This window comes from Dermacentor andersoni, chromosome 1, assembly GCF_023375885.2.
Source record: "Dermacentor andersoni chromosome 1, qqDerAnde1_hic_scaffold, whole genome shotgun sequence".
Taxonomy (NCBI): Eukaryota; Metazoa; Arthropoda; class Arachnida; order Ixodida; family Ixodidae; genus Dermacentor; species Dermacentor andersoni.
In genome coordinates, this window is record NC_092814.1 from 35,458,694 (window position 1) to 35,479,270 (window position 20,577).

At 48.7% G+C, this 20,577-nt stretch overlaps 1 protein-coding gene and 1 long non-coding RNA gene across 8 annotated transcripts in view; one reads left to right on the forward strand and one right to left on the reverse strand.

Moving 5' to 3' along the window:
- Window positions 1-20,577, reverse strand: part of LOC129380429 (uncharacterized) — a 109,243-nt gene that overhangs the window by 42,371 nt on the left and 46,295 nt on the right. Inside the window, exon 4 of one of the 3 annotated variants that reach the window (XR_008608443.2) lies at window positions 868-1,396. The exons of 1 other annotated variant lie outside the window; for it this stretch is intronic. This is a non-coding gene — a long non-coding RNA (uncharacterized lncRNA). Of the gene's footprint in view, window positions 1-867; window positions 1,397-16,266; window positions 16,637-20,577 lie in introns of those variants that run through there. One more of the 3 variants, XR_008608442.1, reaches the window with a different exon arrangement.
- Window positions 2,905-20,577, forward strand: part of LOC126545767 (sushi, von Willebrand factor type A, EGF and pentraxin domain-containing protein 1-like) — a 185,683-nt gene continuing 168,010 nt past the window's right edge. For 3 of the 5 annotated variants that reach the window (XM_050193740.3, XM_055061312.2, XM_055061313.2), the window contains exon 1: window positions 2,905-4,166. In XM_050193740.3, the coding sequence (XP_050049697.2) occupies window positions 4,136-4,166 (31 nt within the window). In that variant the 5' untranslated portion in view covers window positions 2,905-4,135. The remainder of the gene's footprint in view (window positions 4,167-20,577) is intronic. The other 2 variants (XM_055061314.2, XM_050193749.3) reach the window with 2 other exon arrangements.

Below are 20,577 nucleotides of genomic sequence, written 5' to 3' on the forward strand. Positions count from 1 at the left end.
TGCCGAGTGGATATACCTTGCAAACGCATTGTCTACAATTCGTAAATTGCAATATGTTCCGTAAATTAATAACTTAAACTGTTAATTATTGCATTCTTGTTAAATATACGATTAAGTATTTCGATTTCTTGTGCGTGTAATGTCCGCCGCTCTGAGTAATGCAGCTCAATTACTACAATTACATTATCTGCCAAAGGCAACTTTAAAACGTTCGGTATGGCCTACAGGAAAGCACCCCATATATTGGTGTTAGTACGCGCTAGCTGTAGTTGCCCGGTGCGCGGATGGCTTCTCCACCGAAAGAAAAAGTGAGTCCTTTATTTTTGCGACAAGTGGATCGCTCATAGCTTTCTTTAAATGTAATTTATTCACTAAGACGTGTTTTATAGTTAGTTGTTGTTTCCTGTTCATTCCTCTTTTTTTTTTTTAAAGACAATGTCTTTCTTAGCGAGTTACCCCCGCTTTTCCCTATCGGGTATGTTTTATAGCCTGCTTCGTGGTAAAGTGGAAGCTTGGGTGAATTTATGATTCTATATCGACACGACTGCACAGCACAAAAGACGAGGACAGAAGAAAGGACACGAGACAGCGTCTGTGTTGTGTCCTCTCTTATGCCTTCGTTTTTTTTTCGCGCTGTGCAGTCACGTCGATACTGTTTCGTGGGCCGATCCCGAAGGTTGTGCAGTAAAGAAATTTAAGCAGTCCGACGCTCCTCCTACTCCCTTGACGCGATAGAGTGCCGCGTGCATTGACTCCGTCCCATTCTCACGCCCAGCGCGTTTAGGAAGGCATTGTCTTTGATCGGCGTCAAGTAGAGGTTGAATTGCCTTCCAACTTTCCTTTTTCTTCTTTCTCTCCACAGTAGCCCCTTTACAATGAGCAGAACAGTAGTGACGCATTCGTCACGTGTAAGGTTTAACAAAAGTGATTAACGGGATGCAAATATGCGGGCCTCTTCCATTGCTGCTGAACTATAAAAGAATGCACGCGCTCTCTCGCACGCGAGCCGCATAGGAGTATTCGGAACAAATAAAAATAATTATAAATTAATGGAGTTCTTAATGTCTTCGCTGCTGATTATAGATGCCTCTACCTGCCGCGGCAAGCGTTCTCCGAAAGGGTCATCTTTCTTGATAAATATGTCTAAGACCGCATGCCTCGTAATTTTTATCAATTTCGCTTTCGCTGCAACCTCTGGAAGTTTATTGTCAGCTAGACGTGGTTTTTTTTCTTTTCTTCTTCGACTTCTTATCTCTTCGCTTCTTAAGCGTAGAGACGGACGTTCGTATGCAGCCGAGCGTAAAAGACAACACGCCGCACGACGTTTCTGGCTATCTCACGTCATCTCTGCTCCTGCTTTTCACAGGCTGTGGAGCGGCGTGGCTGCTGCAGTGTGCTAGTTGGGAAGAAAAAAGAAAACAGATAAACACATAAGCCGGCAGGCGAACGTAGGGACTCGAGAGCAAAACCTGTTCCTGTTTACCACAGCATGCCTCAGTCAACGCTGATGTTATTACAGGCGACCTGTAAGTACGAGCATCATGTGTGCCGTACAATGCCGAGCGAGCCTCGGCCCGTGGGAAAACGTTCGTGAAAGGGCTTGATGTGAAATAAAACGCACAAACAGAATTTTCTCTTCATCCCTTTCAGAAAGAGTTCTTAAAGCACTCAATATGTGGAAATGCAGTTTTTTGTTTTGTGTGCTGAGAGATAAATAGTAGCTCGCGTTGCCTAATGGTGCCTGGGGATATTTTATAGACATCCTAAAGCTTTTAAGAACAAAGTTGAGGAAAGATTTGGTAGGCCAGTGGAGAGGTGCTTGCTCGCTCAGTACAGCACAATGCAAGCTGTTCAGCTTAACGTGGCAGTACTCGCGTGTGAAAGATAGTTGTCCAGCAGTAACGAACACAGGCTGAAATTTGCCATGGCTGCACAGGCAAGAGGATATTGCGGGGGAGGAATGCGCATTTAGTAAACCTATTAAAATCTACACAGCTGCGTTCTTGATTTTGGTCATCTGGAGCCATTGTGATGAGCAAGGGGGAAATAAAAACTTATGAGGCCCGAGAGGTTTAAAACACATGATTGAAAAGAATCGTTTTACGTTAGTGTCGAACGCTATGCTCTCATTGAGGGCTCTGGGCAGTCTCGTATGGCAGCTTTGTGCGGTGTGTTCATTCTTGCTACGCGTTTTCTTCTACTGCTATAGTCGTAACTTTGCTAGCTGTCACAAGCTATATTGCGTTTAATAATGTTTTGGAAAAATAACACAATACAATTCCCGCCCCTCCCCCCTTATTTTTTTGTACGCGCCCGAAATCAAAGCTTCCGTTCAACATCAACGATTGAGCGCACAGCCTAGCAACATGGCGTCACCTGCCATCGCTTATCTCGAAGCTAGATGTCCCGTTTCTGCAAACGTGCAGCTGCGCACACACTACATTCCTGTGTGCGAACGGGCGCGATGGAAGGCGGAAGCAATAGGCGTTCTCACCTCGTGTCGCTGCCGTAGGATTAGCAAAGCTAGGCGCACCGATCTCAGACAAGTGATGCCTCTTATGAAGGCGCCCATATGCCTAGCATTCTTTGGGCTGTTAAATGCGAGCGAGGCGCACGCTAATTCTCACTTTGTTGTCGAACTAGTCGAGCAATGGAAAATGAACCAAGAAACGAACCTGAAATATTACGCTGTCTAAATCGCTCTTCTTCCTTTCTGCGTTCATAGTGAGCTATAACGTGCGACATCCGGAACGTTCCTCGGTGAGCATGCAAACGACGTCTATTTTGGAACGCTTACACCCGTATCAGGAAACACGCAGTTTTATACACAATGTAATCTTAAGTGTTCTCGCCGTATCAGCGGCCGTTCCTTGTCAAGCGGCGCCTGGTGCTTTGTAATAAACTAAATGGAATGTGCTTTCTGTAGTTCTTTATTACATCTTATTCAGTCCCGTGGCAGGTACGGGGCGTGCGTCGCAGAAACTATAGACCAGAAGTGATGGGCTTGGACTTGATTGCAGCAACATGGAGAAGTTTTGCGGATAGGTCGTCATCGGTTGCCTGCTTCAAAAAGGACTCACCTCCGTTACCTCTGCAGTCTGAACGCTAGCTGTCTCCCACTAGTTCAGACATACTTGTAGGTCCATCCAAATGTGGACAGCAGGACACATTTGTGTACAAAATTGAACGAAATGCGTGACGTTTATACTCATTGAAAGAGCACAAAGATGTTCACAAAGACAGGTCACTGCTTTGTACGCAGCCTACAAATGCACTTGCGGTGTCAGAGTGGTCTCTGGCAATCAACTTTGATGCGAAATGTCCAACGGAAACGCATGAAACACTTGGCGGCGGTTCGAAGGCTTGCGCTGCAATCGGCATCAAATTAAGTCGTCGCGAAGTGCGTGACACTCGTACCGCGACACCCGTGTCCTTGCCGGCGCTTCTCATGAATTATCCGTTGTGCAGCGACGACTCGGCGAGTTTGCAGCGGCGGCCGTTAGGTAAGGCTTTGCGTTTTGTCGAGCAGGTTCACCCGAATCCGGTACGCGCAGAGTTGTTCGTGCCGCGTGTCACCGCCGTGGTGGCTGACCGCGTGGGCGGCCGGTGAACGCATGCATGCCGATGCGGACGGCACGCGAATCCGCCTCGGCCGCTCTATCTCTGGCGTGCGCCGCCGCTATCGTGGGGCTCGCATGGGCGGCAACGCCTTGCCGTCGTCGCTCCCGCGGTCAGCTAGGGGACATCGCTTCTCCAGCCGGGCCCGAGGCAGGTGCGCGCGTGCGGGGACCCCAAAGTCGTGGTTTGGCGCGCGTTCGCCCGCGTGTCTGGGATCCAGCAGCGGAAGCCGGCGAACGAGCAGCGCCGGTTCGAGCGGGGATGGGTGCCGCCCCCTCCTCTCCCTCGCGGCGTCACTCGCCTGCTAGTTGGGGCGCACGCACGCACACGCGCTTTCTTGCTGGAGACCGCCCGCGGCAGGCTTGAGAAAGCGCGACGGCCAGCCGCTGCAAGGAGGCACTGTGTTTTTTTCTGTCCGAGGCCCCGCACGCTCCCAGCCCGGCACTGCTCCCGAGATGCGACCACCGCGTGTCGACTAGTCGGGCTCGTCGCCGTCGTCTACCACTCCGCGCGCCGCATGGCCCCCCGGCTCTGGCTCTGGCTGCACGGTGAGCAACCCTTCCAGGGCTTTCCCCGACGCTTGGCAATTATGCCGGCCGGCGTGCATTGACGCGCTAGCGGCGATGGCGTTCGCCTCGGCGCGAGTGTTCGAATGTCGAAGGGACTTTCACCGGAACCTACGCGCACGTAAATAATCGGAAAGCGAGACAGTTTCTTTTTTTTTTTTTTTCGTTCAATGATCGAAGGGTTATCGCGGTGACTGCGTGCTTCCTTACCGTTTATCTACTTTCTTTTTTTTCAGAAGGAAGTGTCATCGCTAAATCTGTTCGCTTTTTCTTTTCTCCGCTTCATTCCGCAGTCGGCATAGTGAACACAACTGCCTGCGATGTGGCGCTTTGTACAAGTGCTGCCGTTACAAAATTGTCGAAGCGCTTACGTTACAGAGTTTCCTAATGCCGCACGCTGTGTCGGCGCATGTGTGCCTGCAGTACATAACTGTCCGAAAGTCAGAAGAACGAAACTCGCAAGTGTTGAGCCCAGTGTGCGAGAGGTCGGTGCCTGAATTCACGCGGTACTACTTAGCGGCGGCGTGATGTGCTCGACCACACGTCGCCCACTGCAGCCGCGAGCGGGCGAAAGTGAATAGGCGAGCGAGGTTCCTTACGTCGCGTATCGCTCTCGGCAGTTTCACTTGGCCGATAGTGAGACGCGACGCAATCAATCAAGTGCTCTGTTTCTTTGTGGCGTCTCTCCATATATAGTGACACGAGTGTCTGACAAACACACACGGATGCCTACTATATTATATACGCATCTGTTTGCCTAATATGTTCGGTTTCACAAGTAGTTCGTCTACCGCCGTAATGCGCATTCGACGCTTCTGAGATGATTATGATGGCACCCTGGTAACTTTATATTTTTTTTTATTTCGGAAGTATTTTTTACCGGCACTGGGCTGGCAACGTTGCTGGCAATAATGCGTTCTTGACTTTTAGCTTTCTTTAGTGTTCTTTGGTTAAAGGGGCTGGAAATGTTCAGATGTATTTTGTTCCTTTCTTTAACTTGCGTGTGCTCCTAGACCGCTTCATGTTACCGTCAGTCAGCAAATGTTTTTTTCTCTCGTCACAAATTCAGCTTCTTCTTCTGTGTAATAAAGAAACAAATGCGCATAACCATTACCACTCGCAGCGCACGCGTTCGAAGACCCAATAATTTTTGTGTGCATTTGACGTTCTCCTTTTGTATACATGTATGTTGAATGAAGCAATAACGTGTGCGAATGGGTAACCTCGTCATTGGGAAGCGGTCGAAGACCTTCCAGTTAAAGTATAGCAAAAGGCAATAAATAATTTTAGAACGCATTTGCTTTTGCACTATTTGAAAGAGACATAGAAACTCAAATATGAAAAAGTGGTCAATGTTCACAATGATGAATTTTGTTGGTGTTCTTAAATAGCCATAGATAAATGCAAAGACAGGCTAGATTAGAGCCGATTATCCCAAAACAAGTTGCAGAAATTGAGCCTACGACATTCTCCATATAACACGTGCTCACACGCCACCAAAATGCGTACACCAGGCGCTCGTTAAACAACCCCAGGTGCTCAAAATTATTCCAGCGGCCCCAACGACAGCGCGCCTCATAATCAGATCATGATTTTGGCACGTAAAACTGGAAAATTATTCTTATTAGTTAAGATTTTTACCGCCAGAAAATTTGTACAGTGCCAGCAATAGAAACATTACACTAGGACCGCAAGGCGACCTGCGCTTTCAGCGTCACCGGACAGCGCTGAGGGGGACCAAATGCAGTCAATGCGTCACAAAGGCTGCCTCTTTCATCGTCTACCAAGCAGTGGGGGCGCAAAAAAGCGCCGGCAGCCAGGCGCTCCCAGTATAGCGTTTCAGTCGCTGAGCATTGTACACCTGCAAGATGTCGAAACAATGTTTTTCGTAACAGAACTGCATTTTTCCAGCGTACCTCATTTCCTTGGCTGTGCTTCATCATTATCATCAGCCCATTTTAAGTCCACTGCAGGACGAAGGCCTCGCGCTGCGATCTCCAATTACCCCTGTCCTGCGCCAACAGATTCCAACTTGCGCCCGCTAATTTCTTAATTTCGAAAGGATGGATAGGTGGGCTAGTTCGTAACGCATATTAATAAAAACTAGAGCGTTAAAACACTAAAGACGTACAAATAGAAACACACACCACACGCGCTCACTCACAACTGATGTTTAATACACGTATGGAAAAATACACATGTAGAAAATGGACGCTTCGTGCATGTCAAGATGAGGTACAAAACAGCATGTATCTAAGCCACGTGTGAATATCGATTAATAAAATTGAATTCTTTATCATGTACTAATAAGGACGGTTGGCTTACACACAGCGCGGTATTTTTGGTGATATGATAGGCTTCCGAGATTTCTCGTGTGGTTTGGTTAGGGTGACGGAACAAAATGGCTGTGTTTTCGAAGGTGCGTTTACAGAGACATGATTTACAATGTAAGGCGTCACTTTGACAGAGTTTGCAAAGGTAACGGTTGATATTCGGCGCGCTCGTACTCAGCACCTCGCATAGTTCTGGTGGAACTTTGAGGCTACTGGATTGAGTCAGCGTCTGTGATCTGGACTCAGTGACCGAACGATATACCCAGTAGACTTTCTCTTCTTCTTTTAATCTTTCCGTCCCCTTTTCCCTTTCCCCAGTGTAGGGTAGCCAACCGGGCTCAGTCCTGGTTAACCTCCCTACCTTTCCTTTATCATTTGCTCTCTCTCTCTTGAGACGCGATATCCCACATATATGAACTGCTCCTATTAAGCTTCTGTCAGCAAGAAAAAGAAAAGAAAGCACGACAAAGCTTTACAGTTGCTCCGAACGGATAAATAGCAGCCTGTGCTCTCTACGTGAAGTTGTCGGGACTGGGTACCTGCATGCGCAAACTTTTTCTTGAATTAACGCAGCTCAAAATGAGTGAAGGAAACAGGGCAGAGCAGGAGAGAAGGGGGCGGCAAACTTCCAACTATTTATTTCTATACACATGTGAATGCGTTTCGCAAATATCACGAAAAGTTGCAAGTTTATCGCCCTCCTGTTTCTTGTTCGTCTTGTTTCACTTATTTTATAAGTTGCACTATACTTCAAGAAAACGTCACCGAATACCAACTCCCTCAAACCGCCGCCTTTGCGTGCGCGTAAAAAACAGGACACTGCCGGGCACGTTTTTTGCATAGACTGCCGGCGTCGCGGTTTGCAACAAGCTCTTGATCAGCGGTATGCGATTCTTCAAGATAAGGAGGGGTGCACGAGCGTGATACGTTGCTGTGAAGGCGGTCAATGGCACGGCAGTCACCGCACTGCGGCTGTTCCATCACACGCTGTCCATACTCGGGCGGGCTGCGTTGGAGCATCGGGGCCGACTATTGCCGGCCTCATTTGGTGCCTCACCTTTTTTCACCCACGTCCATAGTAGCCTAAGTGTTGTTAGCGATGAGTGGACAATGACACACACACACGCACACACGACACCCGTCGCGGATGAGGGCGAACTGCAAAAAATGCTCGTGTCCCATGCAATCGGGGTACGTTCAATATCCCCCGATGGTCAAAATTATTCCGGAGTGCCCCACATGGCGTGTCTCATAATCAAGCCATGGTTTGGCACGTAAACCCCCAGAATTCAATATAGCGTGTCAAGCATATATATAAGAAAACAGGCTGGAGAACGTAGCGCTTCATTGTTTTCTTATAATGCTTGTCCTATTGTGTTGACATTTTTTTAACGCCTAGTGTCCAGTCATTTTGACCGCGCCTACAAGAGCATTCGGGAGAGGCGGAAAAGCGGATTCCCACCCCCCAATTTAAGCATTCGAGACATGGGATGACAGGTGCCTCCCGAACTTTCATGTATAGGACGTACGAACGGTACGTCTCATAACCTCGCTGCACCAGTCTGCGACGTGGACGTATCTTTGAAACGATCGGGTCTTTCTAATCTTCCTAGCAGAGTGTTGCCGGATGACGTCGTTACTTAACATTTTATTGTCTATCACTGTAGATTTATTTATTCATGTGGTTTAGCGCGTCCTGAAGCGTACGGATATAACCATGACGCCGTTGCGAGGGGCTGTGGGTTAATTTTGGCCAGCTGCATGGTCTGTAACGTGCGCCTAAAGCACGGTGCACGAGCTACAGGTGCTTCGACGGCAACGGTTAAGAAGGCAAGCAACAGAAAGAACGCGTTTGGAATGCGTTGGTGCTAAGCCCTGGCTCCCGTCTTCCTTCTTACACGTTGCCGTCTAAGCATCTATAACGAGCGTTCAAATCGGCTCCTTTCGAGACGTGGCCTCGGGCCCAACAGCCGAACGCCGCAGCCACTCTTGCGGGTGTGCTACTCCAAAAAAAAAAAAAAAAACAACTATAGCCATAATTAAGATACATTAAGAAAATAACATGTCGTCGCTCTTCGGTGAGTGCGAGCGAAAGTTTTTATTGTCGAGTCCGACTATCGACCGTCACGTCACGACCCTCTGACCAACCAGAAAAACGGCCACAGAAGGCTATCCGCTTTAATCGGCAGTCTGCAGGGGTCTAAGCTCATGCAGTCGAGTGCAAAAATTTAAGGACGAGAGTCGCCGCTAAATTTCTTTTTTCTTCGCAGCCTATAGCCATAAAGGCTGAAGTCAAATGTACTGCCCACGTGCGCCTGCTTGACGAGCGTTTATACAATTTCGCGCTGCACGGCTGTGCTAGACGAAATTCTTTTTTTTTTCCCTTATGCCGTGGTCTCTAGACTTTTGCACTCGACTATACGTCAATAGGTCGTTTGTGCATCCCAAATCCGGACGCGCTGTGTTTTTTGCAACCTATCATCGCACGTTTCTTTCCGCCAGCAGTGGGTACACGAAGGAAGCGCCTATCAAAATGGAATGGCTCGAGTCCCTCTCCCCGCTGCTGTTCCAAGGGGCTTCGAGCAGCCACGGCGGGCGCACGTACACATTGCCAGTATACGCCGCGATTGCCGCGCCCTGTTATAGCATCATTGTCTCGGATCAACGTGCCGGAGAGTGCGTGCAACTGGTTGCGCGCCTATTTCCATAATAAATCTCGATGGCTACGAGTGGAATCCGAGACGAAGCCTCTCGAACCGCGCTGCTCCGGCCCTCCACACGCGGAGCGAGACGGAACGAAAACTAAGTAAACGGACGGCGGGGTCGCGTCCGTGAGTCGCCGGCGTTGTCCGCCTTTGCGAGGCAATTACCCCGCTCGATGTGGTGTTGGCCGCCACCGCGTGCGTCGTATTACGACTGGGCCAGTCCCGTCGGGCCGGCCGTCTCGTTCGTGCATGATGGATCTGGTGCGTCCCTGCACGGCTCCCGCCTTTGTGTGACCGCGAGCTGCCACTGCTGGCGTGAGGTGTCTCGCTTGTCGATGGCCGTGTACGGCTGAGAGCAATGACGCCGTTTCGCTCCTCTCGGGATGTCACGCGATACGCTGGCAGCGGGGGTTTAACGTCCGAAAGATGCAACAGTACGCGACAAGACTCGGCATTTGAGGAAACTGGAGCCTGTAACGTGTACCAAAAGAACAAAGGCCCAAATTAGTAAATTGGGTGAGTGAGAGGCGTGTGGGCGAGGTCACCTACTCACAGCACATTTTAGCCAGAAGGTGTAGACGAGCAGCTGTTGCACTCTCTGCGCTCAACAGATCAAAAGTTGCTGCTTTTACAAGTTAGACACGACTGTTTCAATGGCTGTACGTCCACAAGTTCGCGTGGAGTGTCGGCTTACGTATAGGTTATATATGGCGTTACGGTCAGACCCAGGCTTTGTTTCGATGAGGCTTCGAGCGGCTGTTATCCCGTTTGGATGAGCAGAAGTTAACGGACGTGAGAGGCTTTTATTACACTGAGGTAGCCAAAGCAGCAGGAAACAAAAAAAGCATGGGGGAAAGTTATAAGGTGGTTGATAGAGGTGTGGTTGAACAGCGCGAATAAAATAAGGCAACCAAGAAACACACCACAGACGAGCGCTGACTGCCAACTGAAGTTTATTTGAAATTCACCAGTCATTTTATACCTTTCCCAGTATAGGCATTCGTACACCAGTCACATATACATCAGAAAAATCGGCAAAATCATAATCTTTCATACAAAAAAAAAAAAAAACAATTTCTTTTTCCGACAAAGCAAGAGAGGCAGCGCTTACACATTCATCTCTTTCCTTTCGAATGTGATACGTCTCTATTATTTCCCTTTCCCTCTTTTTCTTTTCCGTATCAGTTTTCTATTTTTGTAACAAGTGCATGGGCACTCAATTGTTACAATGTCCCGCTAAATGACTTCGATGTCCATTCTTTACGTCACTGCAGTGCTTACGAGCTCTGTCCATGAAACATAGTGCCGTTTGTCCTATATATGTTTTTCCACTGTTCAGTGGTACCTGATAGGTAACGTTGCTTGCGTACCGTTGCGCGGACAGTGACTGCACGCGCAACGTGTCTTTCAGGTCTTCGGGTCCTTTTATTCGCGCTGTTCAACCTCAGTTCAAGTATGAGCCAACTAGCTCCCATCAAAGTGTTAGTGCTTGGTTGAAACGCTTTGCGAGATGCCTCGTTAAATGCGTCGTTTAATATCTTAAAGCGAAGCTTTCTTTGCGAACCCACCACGGCTTTCCTCACCGTGGCTTCTGTCTTACCTAATATACATAGGTTATATGAAGGTATACCGGCTAAGTAACTCATACAAACTTTGTATGCTGACCATGTATGTGCAGGTATGTTCTGCGTAACAAAATTTACTCCCTACATAAAAGCTGATGAAATGACGGCTCACAGATATTTCTAAAGCACGTCGCCGATGGTTAGCTATATTTCACTTTTTTAATTTACTTTTTTTAAGTTTAACAATTCGGTATGTGCCACTGAAGGTGTGTCCGTTTTTGGCCAATCCACCAAAATGTGACACAAGCGGTAGAGAATCGATGTGTTGCTCGATACGCGTCGTACTTTTTTGTGCATGCACTTGTCATCGCCAAATAGTACGCATCTTCGTTAGCTGTAAATCATTTAATGCAGCTTAAGCTTCGCTTCGCATAGATGCTAGCATGAGTGTCGGCGTCCCTCGGCGTAACCGAGTGAACGAGCATAGCGAAGTATAAAAGAGCGAACGCGGAGCGCAGCGGGGGAAGACGGCGGTAGCGAAGACAGCGCGCGGAGAAAAGCGGAGGAGGAGGGCATGGCGAAAGCCTGAGAAGAAAAGCGTAGTGCCGGGCAAGGCGGACTCTGCGGCAACGACCGCTATGAGATGGCGCCAGAGTAGCGCACCGTCGTCTGTTCACCGATGACGCCATCAATAGGCATGTGGCGAGCGCGTCCACTGATACCATAAATAGAAAGAAAGCGCTGAATGAGCGGAGGTCTGTCTGTGGCGGCTGCTCTGAATCGCACCCACGCGCTGCCTCTCTCGCTATCTCTCAATTAGTGAGGCAGTCGCGCCACACTTAGCTCCGTCTGCAACGTGCCGCACTAGACATTGTCCGCGTCAGCCACGCTACTCAGTGTTCTCTTCCTCATATAAAACGAGTACCTATATAATCATAATACAAAATGTTGGCACGTCGAGATGAAAACACGTATAGAACTGCGCTCAAATTTCGCATTAGGGAGTATCCTAATCGTCGGAGAATTTTTTTTACCCTCCTTATCACGCAATTTTCTCTACTTAAGGCTCAGATTTCTGCGCCTGTGTTATTTGACCGAAGTTCAAGCCAAGAAGCGTCTTGTTGGGTGCATAACGAATAAGTGCACTTATTCGTTATGCGCGTTATCACGAAGTGAGACGGCACGAAACTTCTTTAAGATTGGAGAAGAACGTGAGCAGCCCGTTGCACGCAGCTGCGATAAAAATTTCACGCATCGTGTCTATCTTTGCATATATTTTGCATATATATAATTGATACGTTTCAACAAAGCTTCGCTTAACATAGGTTCCAACAAGTACCTTGGATCTGCCGTCTGATTTTAGGCTGAAGGCGCTTATTAAGAAATTATGCCACTAAATTATTTATTAATGTTTGCACTCAACTAAAGTTATCCCAAACTTACTGCGTGACAGGGACATTGTAGCACGCTGTGGCACATCGCTGATGTCAAAGCGCAGCCGTTATGGCTTCTATCAGAACCTGCAGCTATATTACTTGAGCGGCGCAAGTCATTATTTATCGGTACACCGGAAACTTTCACTGCAGGCATTGTTTTGCAGTGGGTTTTAACGTGAAGAAATTACCGTGGATATATGTAGTTTTAGTCCCGCAAGACGACTTCACTCGAGTATGGTTTCCTGGTGGCTAGCAGATCCGCCCTTGTCAGCAACGCCATAGCGGAACTCTTGGCCTTTCCCCTTTTTCGCGGTTATACGCAGTCGATTCAGAAAGTAAGCTGCTCCGTATCGTCAAATGGAAGTCGTGCCTTCGTCTGCGTATCATTCGCTTGGCGTTCCGTTGTGTAACCGCGGCGTTCCCGGAGGGAACTCGATACTACCGCCCGCGAGGTTGCCCTGCGGGAAGAGCGGTGACATCACTCTTGCTATCTTCAGCCGTGCAGCCGAAGCTTCGTGGTGTGCGCGACAGAGGCAGAGGGCAGTCAGCGCAAATCCTTTGCTGTAGAACGGATGAATCTGTCTCATAATGTCATATCGTTGCTTCCAAACACCTGCCTTGCCGGAAGTTGTGTAACCTGCGGGATTTTCTTGTCCTTGCGAGGATGCACGGCAGTGGAATTGCGCCGGATGGGAAGCACAGTTTCACATGGGTCCGTCTCGGAGATGGAATGAAGGAAACAAAGTTTTTTACATTGGGGACACCGTATTTCACTGTGCCAGGGCAAGCTTCCAGTTTAATACACCGGTCTTCCTATGCTGCTCCTATGCTCCTGCGAGCTGCGCTAACGTTGGTAGCAGTGTCAGCAAACGCAACACTCTTGAAATGGCGCGCAGCGTTTTTACGATGCTTGTTGCATTATTTTACATGGATGTCACGAGAAACCAGCATTATAAACCCACACTTATCCTAATCTAAGTAGAGAAAAGGCGGGGTTATGATTCAGGAGTGGCGTCCGTCCGTTGGTTAAAACAAGCACTTTCTAGGTGTGCAAGAGGTTCCTGCAGGTCCACAATAGAGCTTTGTGCTCTTGGACGCTTGAGAGAGGCGCATCGGTGGTATGACTTCCCACAGCACGGTGGTTTGGCTCCAGCGCGTGCAAGACGTTCGGGTGGGAGCTGTCTTGTATATATGCGAGAAAAAAAAAAAGTGTTGCTTCTGATGCTGTGGCAATTGCCTTTATGTAACACCATAATGCAAACTCAATAACTCAACATGGCAGTAATGTCCGGGGAAAAAATTGGTTTTCAATAAGCTTGAAAAAAAAAAAAGTAAAGTCAATATCTGTATTTTCTAGAAAGCTACAAAAGAGAAATGCCCTTAGTAGCGAGCCCGTAATATTGGGGGAAGGGTGCAGCGGAATCGAAAGATAGACAGGGAGGGGAGGCGTGGGGATAATGTGCACATGCTCACACACCAATCGGGTTTTCTTTCTTTCTTATAAGCACAAATATATTTTCATTGACTTTTGGGGCAACAAGCGATGAGGTTCTAATGTTCAAATATCGCCTGCATAGACAATGGATCGGTCGACCAGTCGTCCCAATGCATTTGAGAGGGACGGTCTGTGCAAGTCCAATAGGGGACATTTGTGCAACAGGTAGAAACTGCTCGCTTTGTAGCTGTAGGCGTGGCATGCATCACTGTCAGTCATTCCCATGAGTGACAGTGATATTCCTTGAAGGCAGTTCTATAGTTATAGCCTACACAAAACTCAGTTCAGAGCAGTCCGGTTGGAGGTCGTTGTTGAAGCAAATGGTTCAGTGTGTGCTTCATAGTGCGGCTCGTATTCCACTTTCAAGGACATTCTGTGAGTCAGTTTCGTTTTCCACACTTTCATCAGTCAAGCGGACTATATCGCAATCCAGGAGCCCATAACAGCAAGGAAACCGACATCGAGCCATTAGCTGAACGAACGTCACACTCCACGAGGTACTCGGACTGTTTGTCCTTTTCGCAGAATACTATATTTAAAAGGGCCACGATGTTATAATTATTTAGTTCTCCATGCTAAGCACGAAGCTCTAGCCTCGCCAAGGCTTCGCACTAAAATTTTTCTTCGTGTAATGATGTAAATTTCTTTCTTCTCTAATCGTGAAAAGATGTAGCTGTCTCCACTATATGGTCGGGAATAGTCCTATAATTATTGTCATCTGAGTAAAACAGATATAACGTACTTTTCGGTCTGCTAAGTCGCGGACTGCATGCGTCATAGTAACTTTATTCACATAAGTGAAGAGTGTCAATGAGTGATGTTAAACATTTTAAATAATGTTTTTTGGCTTAACTGCACCAGACGTTACAATGTGATCTTGATTGCGGTTGTTACTTTTGAAGTGCACTGTTGGCGTACGCATTATCCTCTACACGAACCTGAGGGCGTGAGCCAAGAACAGCAGTGTGCCGCTTACCTTTTCGCTCTTTGTGAAATGCCTCTCTGGCCAATCGCATTATTAGGGACCTGCGAGGAGCTTGCTTGCCAGCACAAGTGAAACCTCATCGTTCCGTTGCTTCTGAGCAGTACAGCCACGGGGCTGTACAGACGACAAGTTTGGAGGGATTGCGTTCGGACACAAAAGTGAGGCAAAAACTGACAAGATGCTTTAACAGAGGTTAACGAGTAACGGGCGCGCATGTGTTTGTGCCCGATAGCAAACAATCTACAGTCGGTGACAAAGGTTTACAGGACACATGTTCCGCGACAGATGCGGGTTTCATCCTTGTCAAGACATGGCGCTTCTAGCGCTTCTAATTTAATGAATCGCTATGTAGGTCGCAAAAACTCGGAGATGTTGAATTTGCTGCTTCTCGGGAATTGAATTTCTTCCCCCGCCAATTCTGCGTCTCGTAAACCTTTGTGGTTGACTGCATAGGGCAGGCATACTTTTTTATTCTGTGCAAACAGCCACCTTCGTTAGCCCTGTGTAAAAGAAACCGTGCCAGGTGAAACGCGTTTGGCCCTCTTCAATTTCTTAATTCGCACGTCTGGCTTCTGATGTTCGCACAAGGCGGAAGCTGATAATGTGACTGCACATGTTTTTGCACTGCAGTGTAAGGGGACGCACGCGCGCTATGCAGCGATAGCAGGCTGCCAGGACCTCGCGTTCCCTGATACGAGCGCCCATCATCAGTCACTGACGGGCGTGGGAGGCTGGACGGCCGTGCAAGCTGGCTGGCCAGTTTCGACAGTGCTGGCGAGCTTGCCGGCCGTCTTCTCTTTACAACGAAAAGGCTCATTAGAAACTTTCCCTCGTGGAGTAAATTGACGTTGAAACATGTAAGCCTATATACGAATCGCGAGGGCCATGTACCACGCGACAAAGTTGTTTCTCGAGCGTATTCCCTCAAGTCTTTTCCCCCATACATCTGCTCGTCTTGTTTCAGCGATGTGTGGACTTTCATGTCGAAAATACACGAAAATTAAAAAGCGCCATCGGGCACGACAATCCATAATATTTTTCGTAGATACAGTACATGCTCTATGATGCCAAAACGTGATTAACCTTGGGCATCCGAGTTTGTTGCCGCAGCATACTCGTAAAAAAAGGTCGTTGTAATTACAAATCGTCACACTATTTAGTACCTTTGTATAACTGCAGTTGGTAACGGTAGAGTTTGTAACATTACTGACTAAACAAGGCCGGTAGCCACTGTTACATAGTGGGTCTCTGTTACCACTTGAAAATGTAGTTAGCACCACTGGATACAAAGTTTGTAGCCTGTGACATCTATATCGGACACACTCGATCCGGAATATGCAAGAGCTGATCGTATACGAAGGCGTTGTAAAACTTTGTATCCTGTGGCGCTAACTGCGTCTGGAAGTGGTAGCAGAGACCCACTATGTAACAGTGACTGTTTAATCAGTAATTTTACTAACTTTACCATTACCAACTGTAGTTACGCTAAGGTAGTAAGTGGTGTGACAACTAAGTGGCAACGACATCTTTTTTACGCAGTGTAGACGCATCAGTGCTACAGACACTTCGGTGCTGTATCACAAGACAGAGCTCTGCGTAAACTATTTTCGGTCATTTTTAAATGCGAGAGCGTTTATTGGTGTCACCATAGCACTTTCGTGGCAACGAGTAGAGCGCAGATATGGCAGTTCATATTCTTTGCCGCGGGGCTCGATCGAAGACTCGCGGAATTCCGTCATAGCAGCCATGTCGTGCTTCAGAGGTTAAAGAAGACGTAGCGAGCAGTCGCCACCGAAGAAAGAATCCTACACTGAACAGCCACTGCACTCACCAGTGACGCTGACGTGAAGCGAGCCTTTCGTCTTGTGACGTGCTCGTCGTGCTCGTCACGTGCACTTCCGACGGCACGTCGGAAGTGTGTGCGTTTTCATACCTGTCGAAGGAACATCCAATGATTGAAGGAACCAATTCATTTTTATGCGGAACAAATTTTATGAGTGATAATATTCCTCTCTGATGCCCTTTCATGATATCTTATTTTAAAAAATTAAAAATGTTCAATAGTGAAATCACGTAAGTCGCGTTTTCTTTTTCACCAGCATCTTTAGCTTCTATGTCCTTCTATTTCATACTGTCTTTCTATTTCAGAGAAGCATGCAGGTGAATACTTTTGGGCCAGCAAACCTTCTCGCTTTTAAATAAATTATTAGGAAATTTTCCGTCACGAAGGCAAACAACTTTCATTTGTGGTGAGTATATTGTTTTTATCGGGAACTTAACGCACATATCTTGTTTATGTCGCCAATTGTGAATTAATTTTGTTGAAACGACCGGAAACCATAACTAAGCAGCTGTATAAAAGAACTACAGTTATTCCTTTAATATATACACATAATTTGTGTTACCGTTTAGGCATGTTTCACATCTCCTCAAACGGGCACGTTCGCAAGACTGGGATAGGTGGGCTAGCAGGATCGGGTTATGTATCTTCGGGCGTGGTGCCGCTGATGAGACGTTTTGTAAGTAAATTTATGAGACGATGCCAACGCGACTTAGTAGCTCCGCGATTATGGCTTGCAAAAAGACTGTGCTGACGGCCTCGAAAGAGAGCATGCACATTTCGACACAATGTTCGAACGAGATCGCTGAAAGCTAGCGAACATTCCGAGCCTCAAAATGTGCGCGTTTTGCCTTTTTCTTCGAGCGATGGTGGAGAAATGGGGAACCCGTCTTCGCGCGTGACCGAGTTCCCGAAGTAGCCGCGCGGTCGGCCAGATGTTGGCGGGCGTCATACCGGATCGGTGCGACGTTTCAAATGAAAGACGCGCTTTGCGTCGCGAACGCGTCTCAGGCTCTGCAGACTTGCTTGAGTCACTCGGACGCTCCTTCTTGTTCTTTAAATTAGAGACTCGTCGCGTGGCAGTGTTGCAACAGCGGCGAGGCTGTGCTCATTGCGTGTCAGCTGTGCAAGCCTGGACACCACACACACAGACACACAAACAGTGCGCGAAAATGCAGATAGGTCCTCAACGCCGCGGCTCGTGTCGCGTGCTTCTCTTTGTTGGAGTAAGAAGACCCCGCACAAATGCTGGCGTAAAAGCCCGCATTTTTTACGACTTCAGCGCACTTTCTCCTCGATTCTTTAAATAAGCCTCGGTATGTCGACCGGACCTCGTGCGGCTCTACATGGCTGGAGCGGAGCGCTCTTTACCAGCCTTGCGCCGGTGCCTTGTTCGGTGTCTGAGGCTCCTGTGGCAGCGGACATATATGGCTCTGGCAGATATAGTATGGCTCAGATGGAGAATATGTCGTCTACCTGGTAAAGTTAAACTCGGTGAACGATGACGCAGATCCGCCTTGATATACTATATGCTAGTTCAATTCGCCCATGTCGTGTTGTTGGCTTGTGAGGACTTGTGTATACGAGCCACATTACCGTCACTTCTCGCAACTGGTCGCAACTGATCGGAACTGTATTCCTGTCGACATGCTTGACATATCAAGTAATCCTTTGAGCAACAGTGCCACATTTAGAGGCGACCTCAGAAGACGAGAATGCCGAGACGCTTCTGCCATTGACAAGCGTAAGCAGTGTACGTTCCAAGTGTGCACGTCCTCCCTATACTCAGCAGTCCTCTTTGCTGCGATGACTCTGAGGCTTTGCGGGTGTTTGATTACCGAGAAAAGCGCGCAAAAACTCCGAGTGTTATTGCGCGCCACGCTTGTGCGCGGTCTCCGTCACCCAGAGTTCTCTGAAGAGGCGAAAGTGAGATCGTCAGCATGCGGCGGCATCTTGAGTTTGTCCGGCTGGCAGCGCCTACCCTGCGAGCATGCGAGAAACCATGCACACGTCAAGTGTCACGTCTGCTTCCGGTCAACAGAGTGGTTGGCGCGTGTAAAAAGAGGCGAGTAAACAGGCAAATGATATACGTGCACGACCAAAAGCAGGCCCGGGTTTTGAACGCTTTGAAAGATTTTGGCTCTGGCCATTTATCGGTATTCGTGCGCTGTACGTGGCTTGTTGACAGAGCGCCGGACAGAGGGATCCGCGAACGGAGGGCAACGCCTTTTTTTTTTATTTTAGTCGGCTTTCCCGCGAACGTTTCTCGCCAGTGTGCTGGCGCACGCGCCGGCTCAGTGTGACCTACTTTGCAGCGGGTCCTTCTTGCTGACAGTATGCGCATTGTCTAGCCTTTGCTTTCTTCATTACTTGCCTCGCTCGTATCTTTCGGCGGCTTCCCGCGTATTCCGTACGAGCAGCAAATTACACATGGCCACACCCAATATTTCGAGCGCGCGCAACGACGCGCGAAGAAACCTGGTGGTCTTGTAGCTTGACTGCATGGATTGCCTAGAGCACTCTCTCCTCGTCAGTCCGGACTGCTTAGATGTTTAAACAGAATACGCAAATAGCGCACTGTATATATTGCGTAGCAGCATGAGGCCATTCGTATATATAGCCCGTCTACATTAAAACGACGTAACAAGGTCGCCCTGGCCTACTTTTCACTGTCGAGGCAGCCGCAAACATGTCGCTATTCGATTCCGACGCCATGTTCGCACTGCCGGATGCTCTGCTTCCGAAATGCAAACTCCATGATGAGAAGGTGAAAACACGGCTCCATGTGCATCCTCCACTCTCTCGCCACTTTCTTTTTCGCCTCCATCTTTTTGTTCAAGGCGACAAACTTGAATCTTGTTACTCGAGACAGCAGCACGTCGCGATGTGTTCACAGCCAGCTCTCGGGCATTTCTGCGCGCAGCTCTGCACATTGGAGTGACGCCGCCAGTGTCGCCCGCTGCCTGCGCGGCAGTGCCGTGGGAGCGTGGCCGCCAAATGCTGCTCACACCGCTGGAGGAGGGAGCGAGTATGAATTCGCGCCACAGTTTCCCGCGACGACATCTTTCGTTCCGCTCGTCTCCGTTTTCACGCGTTCTTCCTTCGAACGACTTGGCGTTGACGTTCCACCGCAAGGCAAACTGAAAAAAGAACGAATGTGCGCGGGAGAAACGGAGCGACGGACCGACGCCGCGTGGAGCTGCGCAAACCTGGCAGCGCGCCACGCAGGCAACCGCCGCTGCGGCGCGAAAAATAGCCATACACAGCGTCCGGAATCTCGCGAAGCGAACGCGTGAACGCCCAAGTATGAGGAACGGCGTGAGCCGCCGTTGAGGGCCGGCTCGCCATCGATCGCTCACCACCGCCGCCCATCAGCGCGAGATGACGCGCATGGGTGCACGTGGCGCGGAAGATGCGGTTACCGTTGGAAATGCTGCAATCACCGGCACTTGCGCTGTTTCAACAAGGCGGGACTGTGTTATTGATGCAATCGCTCACTGCTTGGGCACTAAATTTCAATACGCAAAAGGCTGACCTGTTACGCTCTGTTGCATGCGGCAACAGGTTATTCAAACCTCTTTTGCCACACCAATCGGAAGCCACGATTGCCTTTATTTTCTATTTTCGTCCTTCTTCGTTGTCTATAGGACGAAGCGGAGCGAAGCGAAGCTTATATCGGCCACTGGGTTTAAAGAATAAGCCAACAAACACAAACGGAAAATCAAGTGGAACAAGATGTGGTCTGTGTTTATATTTCGAATGCGAAGGAAAGATCCAGTAGCCTAAACGCTTTCAGTGCCTTCGTTGTTTCACTTGTGCGTAGTTGGTGCACCTTTCACTCCTGTGGTGTGTAACGAGGACTGCGGAGGCGCCTCAGAGAAAGCCCGCAGGGCGGGGCCGCTCATCCGCCGGCATCTGAAGCTTTCGCCGCGCTAAATCGGGCCACGGCGTCCGCCCGGTGGCAAAAGGTCTCGAAACGAACGGGCGTCTGCTCCGCACAGCCATGCCACGACTGATGGATGACTTCTGGGAAC